This window comes from Heptranchias perlo, chromosome 7 (genome assembly GCF_035084215.1).
Source record: "Heptranchias perlo isolate sHepPer1 chromosome 7, sHepPer1.hap1, whole genome shotgun sequence".
Taxonomy (NCBI): Eukaryota; Metazoa; Chordata; class Chondrichthyes; order Hexanchiformes; family Hexanchidae; genus Heptranchias; species Heptranchias perlo.
In genome coordinates, this window is record NC_090331.1 from 35974141 (window position 1) to 35986287 (window position 12147).

General features: G+C 41.1%; 1 protein-coding gene across 1 annotated transcript in view; it reads left to right on the plus strand.

Moving 5' to 3' along the window:
- The window catches only part of LOC137323610 (extended synaptotagmin-3-like), a 126080-nt gene that overhangs the window by 105007 nt on the left and 8926 nt on the right, over nt 1-12147 (plus strand). The window contains exons 15-21 of the mRNA XM_067987293.1: nt 305-379; nt 1591-1677; nt 2552-2701; nt 5864-6228; nt 8007-8105; nt 9475-9606; nt 11155-11260. Of these exons, the coding sequence (XP_067843394.1) occupies nt 305-379; nt 1591-1677; nt 2552-2701; nt 5864-6228; nt 8007-8105; nt 9475-9606; nt 11155-11260 (1014 nt within the window). The remainder of the gene's footprint in view (nt 1-304; nt 380-1590; nt 1678-2551; nt 2702-5863; nt 6229-8006; nt 8106-9474; nt 9607-11154; nt 11261-12147) is intronic.

The window sequence follows — 12147 nt, forward strand, 5'->3', positions numbered from 1 at the left end:
ATTGTTTATACTGAACTTGGAAAATCAGGGTAGTTTTTGTTTAAACTATAGGAATATGTGTCATCTATAAGTGGATTAAAAAAAAGAATTTCATGATTTTGGGAGACAAAAGCTAAGCTAATGATATCACCATCTAGAGGTTATGGATTTAAAGCCAAGAACAATATCTGAAGAAATCTAGTTCTTATGAACTGGGTAATTAGTAGCAGTTAATTATTGAAAGCCTTTATAGTAATTAAAAATTGTTCTTACAAATGTATCAGCAAGTTTTCAATGAAGGATTATGGTGTTTTTACATTCACAGTCAACAAAGAAGGCCAACTTGGAACCTAGCTGCTCTGTTCAGCTTGTTGTAGAAAACAGCATACAAGAAAGCAAGGTACGAGTTGTCCTGATTTGTTCTGTACATTTGTGTATAATGATACTATAGAATAATGTCAATTGCATGAGTTGAATTTCTCAATAAATTTTTAGCTCCAGTAAAACTTTACAGCAGAATCACTTCTACATCGGATAAGATGGGGGTGATCTACAGCTTCCACCCAAATCCTGAGCAAAATTGGAAGGATGGCCATGCAGCCCACTCAAAGCCGGTGTCGGGAGGCCCGAACCAGAAAATGGTTCGGGCTTCAGTTAAATGCCGCCGGTGAGCTATGGGTACCAAACGGGCACCACGCTGCAGTTAGCTGGGTATAGATGGGCTGGAAATCGGCCGGCTGCCACAATGAGCCGGATGGCAGGTTGCACCGAAGGAGGGTGGGATGGGAAAGGATCCCAGAGTAGGCCTCAGGGGCCAGCAGCAGGCTGGAGTTTTTTTTTTCGTAGGTTCAGCACTCCTGTTCCTCCTGGCGCCACAAAAATTTTGTTAGCTGTTTTTCGAGCAGATCTCTTTTAAGGACAGCTGGTTAGACTGCTCAACACCTCATAAAAATGGGTAGAGGGGGAGGAAATCAATTTGCAAATTTAAGCAGCCTTCTGGAAACAGGCAGGCAGGCTGCTCGCCCACTTGGCTGCCTACCTGAAAATTGAATCAGGTGGGCCTTGGGCGTCCAAAGGGCCACCAGAGTGCCCCATATTGCTCCCTGATTTTCAACTGCCAGCTGCCTTTGGAGTCTTTGAGAGGGAATTTGTTTTTGCTGTCAAAGATCAGTTGCTTTGGCGATGCTCTAGGGTTTAAAGTCCTTGTGTAGACCTGAGAGGCAGCATGATTATCACCACCAGCAGCAGCTTATCACCATGACCATGTAATCAGGGCGGTAAAATGGAAAACTGCAATGGAAGTGCACATCTGTAGTCTTTGCAAAAAATATTCTTTAAGAAAGTTCAGAAATTGTGGTGTAATGTCAAATAATTTATGCATAGATCAAGCTGTTAAAACCTGATAATTTCAAAGATTGTGGGAGACTTGTATTTGATCAAGTGTATCCCCCAAATGACTCTTTCTTTTTACAAGAAGGGAATTCCTTCTTTGCAGCAAGAAATTCCTGTCAACAGTTAGCATTCGAATTAAAGAAATCAATTAACCAATTTGCAAATGTTATCAGCATTGTGAAGGGCCGTATACTTTAACAAGCAATTTTGGATTCACAGATTTGCTACAATACCAGTGCACCAATCTGGGAACAAGCATTTACATTCTTCATCAAAAATTTTCATTCTGAGGAGCTAAACATAGAGGTAAAATACAATGTTATATACAAAATTGCTATCAGTAATTGGGGTGCAATAAAGCAGTGATAGTATTGTACAGAATAAATTCAGGATTATTTTCAGTACCAAAATGCCTGAAGTGTAGAGTTTAGAAGCACATTCAGAAAACCTCAAAACATGTAGGCCTAGCAATTCGTCTGCACAGCTCGGACTATTCAAGCCCCAATATTGTGGGCAGGACATGTGCACACATTTCTGGCCGGAAGTGGGCCTCCGGCCATATTGGGTAAGGACAAACTAGAGGCGTCCTTTACCCACGCCTGAAACAGGAGTCAGCTGCTCTGCCTATGCTGATAAGGGCCCTAATGCCTCTTTGAGGCCCCCTTCTGTAAGATTGGTTAGCCCTGAGGCAGCTGGCGCCAGTGCTGGCTGCACTCAGAGTAACCAGCCCTAGGGATCACCATAAACAAAGATGGTAAATAACTTACCAGAATGTGGAATGCTCCTCCCGACTCTGCACTAAAGAAGCTGATTGCCACTCCCGATTTCCCCCCCCACCCATTGCCGCTGCTCCTGATCCCCTCCTCCACCATTGCCACTGCCCAGTTGGCATTATTGCCTTTGATCACTTCCTGTTTCCTATTATCTGAGAAATTAACAATCCAATTAATAATCTCCTTCTTCCACAATGCCTCTTAAAAGGGAATTATCTTTTGGAAGTATGACCCATGTTTGGGTAAAGTACTATATAATTTAGTTATTTTCAGGAATTAGAGGATGTTTGGCTAATAAAATATTTTTGGAATGTGCATATCATGGATTTATAGCAGAAGTGATATATTAAATATTCAGTTTTATACAGTAACCTGTGTGAAATACTAATGCAATTTGTTTTGAGAAGATCAAAGACAAAGACAGAGAGTGTGCCCTTGGGATCTTGACTGTTCCTTTCTACCACTTGTTGAAAGCATCTGATCTGACCCTTGACCAAAGGTTTCCTCTAGAACATTCAGGTCCCAGCAGCCTTATAAAATTGAAGTTGGTCCTTCGGGTAGGTTAAACATATTAGAGAAATTATCATTACTTATCTGCTTTCTTCGATATGGATGTATGCTTTTGTGGCCATGGACGTGAAAGCTTAAAAGGGGATTTGTTAGCTTGCAATGCAGGCTAAATCCAACATTGTCAAATGTATGTAACAGCAAGGTTTTTGAGACTTCAAAAATTTATTATCAAAATGAACTTAGACTTAATGACCACCTATTGAATAGTCAGATATTTTAGATTTAGCACTGTGAAGTTTCTTTCAAAGTGATATAGTCCTTCAATTAAAGACCTATATGGTAACATTTTCAATCGGCAAAGTTCCCATTTGAATACTTAATGCACTCTTCATACGTTTCAGTGTGTGCTATTTATTTTAAACAACTTAATGCCTGTATTAAAATAATGCACATAAGAATGTAATATGAAGCATTTGCAACCATCTTCAGCCAGAAGTGCCGAGTGGATGATCCATCTCTGCCTCTTCCCGAGATCCCAACCATCACAGAAGCCAGTCTTCAGCCAATTCAATTCACTCCACGTGATATCAAGTAACGACTGAGTGCTCTGGATAAAACAAAGACTATGTGCCCCGACAACATCCCGGCTGTAGTGCTGAAGACTTGTGCTCCAGAAATAGCCGCGCCTCTAGCCAAGCTGTTCCAGTACAGCCACAACACTGGCATCTACCCAACAAAGTGGAAATTTGCCCTGGTGCGTCCTGTCCACAAAAAGCAGGACAAATCTAATCCAGCCAATTGCTGCCCCGTCACTTTGCTGATGATTGAGAGTAGACTGATGGAAGGTGTCGTCGACAGTTCTATCAAGCGGCACTTACTCACCAATAACCTGCTCACCAATGCTCAGTTTGGGTTCCGCCAGGACCACTCAGCTCCAGAGCTCATTACAGCCTTGGTCCAAAAATGGACAAAAGAGCTGAATTCCATAGGAGAGGTGAGAGTGACTGCCCTTGACATCAAGGCAGCATTTGACCAATTGTGGCATCAAGGAGCCCTAGTAAAATTGAAGTCAATGGGAATCGGGGAAAATTCTCCAGTGGCTGGAGTCATACTTGGCACATTGAAGATGATAGTGGTTGTTGGAGGCCAATCGTCTCTGCCCCGGACATCGCTGCAGGAGTTCCTTAGAGCAGTGTCCTAGGCCCAACCATCTTCAGCTGCTTCATCAATGATCTTCCCTCCATCATAAGGTCAGAAGTGCGGATGTTCGCTGATGATTGCACAGTGTTCAGTTCCATTCGCAATTCCTCAGATAATGAAGCCCGCATGCAGCAAGATCTGGACAACATCCAGGCTTGGGCTGATAAGTGGCAAGTAACATTCGCACCACACAAGTGCCAGGCAATGATCATCTCCAACAAGAGAGAGTCTAATACCTCCCCTTGACATTCAACAGCATTACCATCGCTGAATTCCCCCACCATCAACATCCTGGGGATCATCATTGACCACAAACTTAACTGGAGCAGCCACATAAATACTGTGGCTACAAAAGCAGGCTGGGTATTCTGTGGCAAGTGACTCACCTCCTGACTCCCCAGAGCCTTTCCACCATCTACAAGGCACAAGTCAGGAGTGTGATGGAATACTCTCCAATTGCCTGGATGAGTGCAGCTCCAACAACACTCAAGAAGCTCGACACCATCCAGGACAAAGCAACCCGCTTGATGGGCACCCCATCCACCACCTTAAACATTCACTCCCACCACCTTAAACATTCACTCCCTCCACCACCAGCGCGCCGTGGCTGCAGTGTGTACCATCTACAAGATGCACTGCAGCAACTCACCCAGGCTTCTTCGACAGCACCTCCCAAACCCGAGACCTCGACCATCTAGAAGGATAAGGGCAATAGGCACATGGGAACACCACCACCTGCACGTTCCCGTCCAAGTCGCACACCATCCTGACTTGGAAATATATCGCCGTTCCCTCATCATCACTGGGTCAAAATCCTGGAACTCTCTACCTAACAGCACTGTGGGAGAACCTTCGCCACATGGACTGCAGCGGTTCAAGAAGGCAGCTCACCACCACCTTCTCGAGGGCAATTAGGGATGGGCAACAAATGCTGTTCTTGCCAGCAACGCCCACATCCCATGAATGAATTTAAAAAAAGTATGAGCACATTAAGGTTCCATGTGTAACTTTGCTGATCAGAAGTTCTATCCTCATTTGTTTGAAATGGCAACAAAATTCTGGGCAGTTTTATGCTGTGGAACTAGATTAAGACCTCCCAAATAAGTTTAATCTAAGACACTCAACAGCCATCAAAATGAGGAGACTTTGATCCCTTTGTCATAGCTGGATTTGAACTCAAATCACTAACGTGAAAGGATAAACAACATTTAACCCATTTGGTGCCAAAATCTTCACAATTTTCAAAACTCTTAACTGGAGCAAATTGCTTTAAATTTGAGATGCTGGTTGTTTAAAAACATGGACAGCAATTAAGAAGTGTACTCTATTTGCAGTAATAATTTAGTAATGTAAAATATTTAAGCTTGTTTGTTTTGGTGCAAAATTACTGCTTAATGCTGAAAAGGTTAAACTTAATCTGGTGTTACAAAGTAATTACCACGCCCTACAGAAAGTTATAAATTGCATCATAAATACTTTGTTTCTGCTAAAGTTAAATTTCCTCCTCGGGTACTCTTCCTTCTCAATGCAGCAACTCTGCCTGGTATACTGTTCCATGGGCAACTGTCCTCCACTATCTCACTGAAAGAAAGGGCCACTTCATGCATGAGGTTGGTGTTTTATTTGACCATGGGAATGGCCCCAGTCGTGTCCTCACTTGGAAGACTTTCAACAGGAGCCATGAATCAGTAGTCAGGAGCAGAAATCCTGCCTGACACTTGTTCCCCTCCTTAACCCAGAGAGGGAATTAACTGAGACCATTATAGCATTCTCCCACTGCTGCCTGGATGAAATTGGCTAACAATGCAGACTAGAGACTGAACATTAGGACTTTCCTGGTGTAGTGTAATGCCACACCACATGATGCATTTATCCCTGAATCGTGGGGGGGTGACCAATCATCTGAGGAAAATAAATGTTAAATTATTAGGATGATTAGTATTAGAAACGACAAGGGCTTATGACTGTGAGTTGCTTGCTGACATTTGCTCTTTGTGCAATACACACAGGTGCTAACCATTGAGGAACCAGATCCTGACAGTGTCTACACAGGTCTGAATGCCCTTAAAAAAGGTCCTATTTCAATAAAGAAAAAGAAGACTGGAAGCAAGCCTAACACTCCACCTTCGACACCAAGATCACCAAATGTTCCAAAGATGTGTGCTAATAGTGTAGTATGTGACCAGATGGAGAGAGGAGACAGTTATCGACAGCCTAAACATATTGAAGAAATGAAACCAGAAATGCCAACAACTCCAACACAATCCAGCTCCTCAGAGGCCTCCAGAAGTGGAGATATGCCTAGTACTACTTTGGAATCTTCACTTGCCAATTCTACCTTTGAACTTCATGACAGAGATCTGCAACTGCAAAAGTGCGGGCCTTTGTGGATATTATTGTCTTTAAATGCTTTGCATGTTTTGAATCTTAAAGTACAGAAATTAAATGCTAATAGATGACGCATTTTGTACCCGTTGACACAAATCTTGAAATATAACTGGACAGGAATCTCAGGTGAAACTAAGGGTCATCGCAGCTTTGAGATGACTATATGACTATAGAACAATTATTTGACCGTAGAACAATTCTTATAGCAGGCTAAGGTTAGCATTGGCTAAAATCTGTCACTGTGATTGGCACTGAACCATAAACACACATAATTAACAACCTCCAAAAGTTCTTGTTTATTATCTCCAGACTAAAAGCTCATATTAGGTTTATTTAAACAAACTAGTCAGTGCTAATGTTTCTCTCTGGTAATTTTGCAGTTTATTTCCCTTCCTTCAAGCTTTATTGATTGAATTTTGATAGGGTAAATAAGGAGAAACTGTTTTCAGTAGCAGAAGGGTCGGTAACTAGAGGACACAGATTTAAGGTAATTGGCAAAAGAGCCAGAAGCGACATGAGGAAACATTTTTTTACGCAGCGAGTTGTTATGATCTGGAATGCACTGTCTGACAGGGTGGTGGAAGCAGATTTAATGGTAACTTTCAAAAGGGAATTGGATAAATACTTGAAGGGAAAAAAATTACAATGCTATGGGGAAAGAACAGGGGAATGGGACTAATTTAATAGCTCTTTCAAAGAGCCAGCACAGGCCGAATGGCCGCCTCCTTTGCTGTACCTACTATGATACCCATACAGGCCAGTTATAAACAAAAGGAATGAGAGAATGAGTTAAACAAGTATGATGGCTTAGTTGCTAATTTCTAGCCCAACACATGAGATCTCAATATCCAGGTGCTGTCATCTGAGCAGTGTATTTTAGGAACATTTGGATTAATTGATTCACCCACAAGAGGGTCAGTGAAAGCTGTATTACCTTGGAGTAAAAGTATCACAATCATCTTATTTTAGAATACAATAATAGGAATGTTTAATGAAAAATCCAGTATACATTAGCATTATTTCTAACCTGTTGTAGTAATGTCAAAAAGTAATTCAATTCAGTAGTCTATTTACAAATCAATGGCCCTGAAAAACACTTTCGGGAATGCCTATGCCCCAGGGCCTCAAAGGGACCTGGTGTATGGTTAATGGAGGGATGCCTGTGAGGCCAGGTGTATCTCCCTGACAAGGGTGGAAGAAGGATTGAAATTTTCTGAAAGGACTGCTGGGGGGAAGCTTTCTGTTTCCAGAGAGCAGTGGGCGACCTCACCCCCGGGCACCTTTGTCAAAATTTACAGTGTCAGGCAATCTACGTGCACCCCTTGTAATGCGGTGTCTACCATTGTCTGAATAGTGGGGAAACCTTCGCCTGACCTCGGAGAGCCTGCCAGGGTCAGTGGCAGAGGTTCTGTCAAGCATGATCCTGGCATAATTGTAGGATCGTTGGCACATAGATATTTGGGGTCTGTATCACTTTCCTAACTGTAACATTGTAGAGTAAAATTAGGAAATATAAAGACCCATAGAAAAATTCTTAGCTCAAAGTATAATGTTTCCTTTGGTTGCAGAAGTGCTACTGTAGACTTTTAAGTATGATCTGAGTCGGGTTTGTTGATTAATTTTAACTGCATTATATTTTGTAAATATGACCCATTGTAATTGAGAAGACACTGCTCTACGTTATGACATTTATAAGGTTTCAAACTTCTGAAATTCTTTGAGGTAAAGTAGAAAACTAAATCCTTGTCTTCATTTTTCTTCCAGTGGTATGGCCCTAAATGAGGAACCTCTGGGCAAAATCCAGCTCACAGTGCGTTATTCCACTCCACGTCAGAGTCTGATTGTAATTGTTCATTGTTGCAGGTAATTTTTCTGATTGCCAATCATTTTATTTATAGATCTTATATTGCACCAATATTAATAGGAAAATAAATGACTTAAACTTGGACACCTTGCCCATTGAAAAAGAGTCAGAAAATCAAGCGAGCGACCAATTTTGCTGGAGGCCTGATTTTGCGACAGCTGATTCTGTGGGAGGAAGCACAGAGGTCACAACACCAGCATCCACAGTTTCCAGCAAATATTCAAATCTAGTGTTTAAAGATCCCATGCCAAATCTTATGTTTTTGGGCAAAGCTCCACCCACAACGTGTGCCTTGTCCTTAAAACGTGGGGGCATAGGAGCCCCAGGACCTGGCCTGCTCCAGTACCTCGCTTAAAACCAGACGTTAATTTTATTTAAATCCAGATAACTTTTTTTTTGCATGTATGTTTTTATTCATCTCTTTGTTTTATTTTGCTTCATGCATTAGATGTTTTGCTAGGTAGTCCACCATTTTTGGATATCTTCCCTGCCAATACTTGGTCGATCACCCATGGACAAGACCAAATGTAGTCTTCAGGTGAAATGGTGTTAGAGGACGGGGAATAAATGAACCAGGGCACACAGATGTGATTTAGTCATAATTTTAAAGTCAGACATTCTGTCCCTATAAAATCAAACTATTATATTAAAAAAAGCAAAATGTACAAAAGTTTGGGAAATAGAGTTGGTTGGAGCATAGGATTTTCCCTGCAGTACAGACCGAGGAACTAGTAATTGCAAAAATGTGGTGCTAACACCACCACTGATATAAGGGTATAATTACAATCTAATCGAGGTGCTTAAAATGATTAAGGGATTCGATAGGGTAGATACAGAGAAACATTTTCCTCTGGTGAAGTATCCAGAACAAGGGCCACAATCATAAAATTAGAGCCAGACCAGTTAAGGGTTAAATCAAAAAGTACTTTTTCACTCAAAGGCTAGTGGAAATCTAGAACTCTCTTCCCCCCAAAAGGCTATGGACGCTGGGTCAATTGAAATTTTCAAGACTGAGATTGACATTTTTATAAGGTACGGATATCAACGGATATGGATCAGAGGCAGGTCAATGGAGTTGAGGTACATAACTGCCATGATCTAATAGAATAGCGGAATGGGCTTGAGCGGCTGCATGGCCTACATCTGTTCCTGTTTCCACTTGAATGATATTTATTGACAAGTGAAGGTTTCTCTATGCAAGAAGCTTATTGTCCAGCATAGCATTATAGGGCTGAAGCTTTGAAAAGATTGGCTTTTATGGTTTTAATGAAATGAATGAGTTTCTATTCCCAAGGATATACTGCAGATAATCATTGGAGTTGTGTCTTTCATTTATTGTCATCAATGGCTTTGACATTTATATTGCAGAAGCCTGATACCCTGTTCAAATGATGGATCAGATCCATATGTACGACTCTACCTTCTTCCTGACAAAAGCTGGTCAGGCCGGAGAAGAACTCAAGTCAAGAAGAAGACTGTGGATCCACAATATGATGAAAAGTAAGTAAGGATTGAGTAGCATACAGGCAAAAGTATATCTTGTACCTGCTTTAAAGACTAGAATTAATCGAGCCTGCACAATGGAGGCTTGAGTGGTATATGAGCTTTTATTCTCAGTCATTGACAGTAAACTATGAATATAACTTTTTGATATTTATATTGAATCACTTAAAATTAATTTTGGATTTCATAATAGACAGCACAGGAGGAGGCCATTTGGCAAATTGTGCCTGTGCCCGCTCTTTGGTGGTGCTATCTAATTAGTCTGACTCCCCTGTAAATTTTTTCCCTTCCAGTATTTATCCAATTCCCTTTTGAAAGTTATTATTGAATCTGCTTCCACCACCCTTTCAGGCAGTGCATTCCAGATCATAACAACTCGTTGCACAAAAAAATGTTTCCTCGTGGCCTCTGACTCTTTTGCCAATCACCTTAAATCTGTGTCCTCTGGTTACCGACCCTTCTGCCATTGGAAACAGTTTCTCCTTATTTACTCTATCATAACCGTTCATGATTTTGAACACCCCCATCAAATCTCCTCTTAACCTTCTCTACTCTAAGGAGAACAACCCCAGCTTCTCCAGTCTATCCACGTAACTGAAGTCCCTCATCCCTGGTACCATTCTAGTAAATCTCTTCTGCACCCTCTCCAAGGCCTTGACATCTTTCCTAAAGTGTGGTGCCCAAAATTGAACACAATACTCCAGCTGAGGCCCAACCAGTGTTTTATAAAGGTTTAGCATAACTTCCTTGCGTTAGTACTCTATACCTTTGTTAATAAAGCCCAGGATCCCATATGCTTTTTTAACAGCCTTCTCAAGTTGTCCTGCCACCTTCAAAGATTTGTGCACATACACCCCCAGGTCTTTCTGTTCCGGCACCCCCTTTAAAATGGTACCATTTAGTGTATATTGCCTCTCCTCATTCTTCCTACCAAAATGTAACACTTCACACTTCTGTGTTAAATTTCATTTGCCATTTGTCTGCCCATTTCACCAGTCTGTCTATGTCCTCTTGAAGTCTGTTACTATCCTCCACATTGTTTACTATATTTCTGAGTTTCGTGTCATCTGCAAACTTTGAAATGATACCCAAGTCCAGGTCATTGGTATATGTCAAAAAGAGCAGTGGTCCTAATGCTGACCCCTGGGGAACACCACTGTATACTTCCGTCCGGTCTGAAAAACAACCGTTCACCATTACTCTCTGCTTTCGTCCCTTAGCCAATTTTGTATACATGATGCCTCAGTCCTTTTAATCCCGCGGGCTTTAATTTTGCTAATTTATGATTAACTGTACAATCAACTTGCATTTGTGTTAAATAAGGCTGTATCTGTAATCTTTTAGAAGGCTGCTAGGTTGTGTTTCTGTCATGGGAACAGACTCAGGAGTCCCAGTATTGCATCCTTCCCTCCCGATCTGCTGAACAAATATATTACTAGTTTGGAAGCATCTGATATTCCTAGAAAGTACCGATGGCTTAATAGAGATTGAGCAGTGTATTTAAAAAAAATCAAAATTGCAGTAAGCCATTTTCACCTCTTTCAGATTTGAATTCTCAGTTTCAATAGAAGAAGTTCCTAAACGAAAATTAGACATTGCTGTAAAGAACAACCGATCATTCGGATCCCATGAGAGAAAAGAACTTGGAAAGGTAACAGTGATCTCTGCTTACCCGGAATGTGCAAAATGTGTGATTTTTTTTTTAATGTATTCAAGATAAGTCCTTAGTATGACACGAATAGCTGTTCGCTGCTAAGAACATACTAATCGTAACAAATATGATTTGGAACCAGCAAAAGGACTGAACAGTTGTTTGCATCAATCGCAAATGCAATTTAATTAACCAGTTGATCAGTGCAATTAGAATAATTGTTTTGTGCATAATTTTGTTCTTATCATACAACTTAATCAAATCAGATTTGACATGTAGCAAAAGACAAATGTGTGACTTCTACTAGCCACTATGGAATAATTGACTTATTTGATTAAAAACGCAGTCCTATATTACCAAATTGTACTAAGTAGTAATTTTGGAGAATGAAATAGTTTGAAAATTTCAATTTTTGTAGTTGTCACCTTCCTCTTAATTTTTCTCTCTTTCAAGAAGGTGGTAGCTCATATTATATGGTTCCACAGATGCTAGCAGCCCTCAAACACCACCCAGATTGTTATTTTTCACTTTGAGTGATTGTTGGCAAACTATTAGAGGGGAGGGGACTTACAGCAAAGACTAGTGTTCCGTGTCAATAAATACGAGGGGACAGGGTCGCTGGATAGTGAACAGCTGGAACCCAAGCTGCTCTGAGAGCACGAGACTAATTGTAGCACCCCACCCATACCCTGGCAGAGATCTGGATCAGACCAGAGACCTTTCTGGCGTGTATCGCACAATAGCACACCGTGTGCTGCATTTAGACAGTGGAGCATTGGAGGAGCCCTTACTTTTTGTCATGTGACTAATTCTATTTTAAAATTGTTTCCACGTTATTGCAGGAATATTCATGTGACATTCTTCTTTCCAAAATAATCTCAGTACCT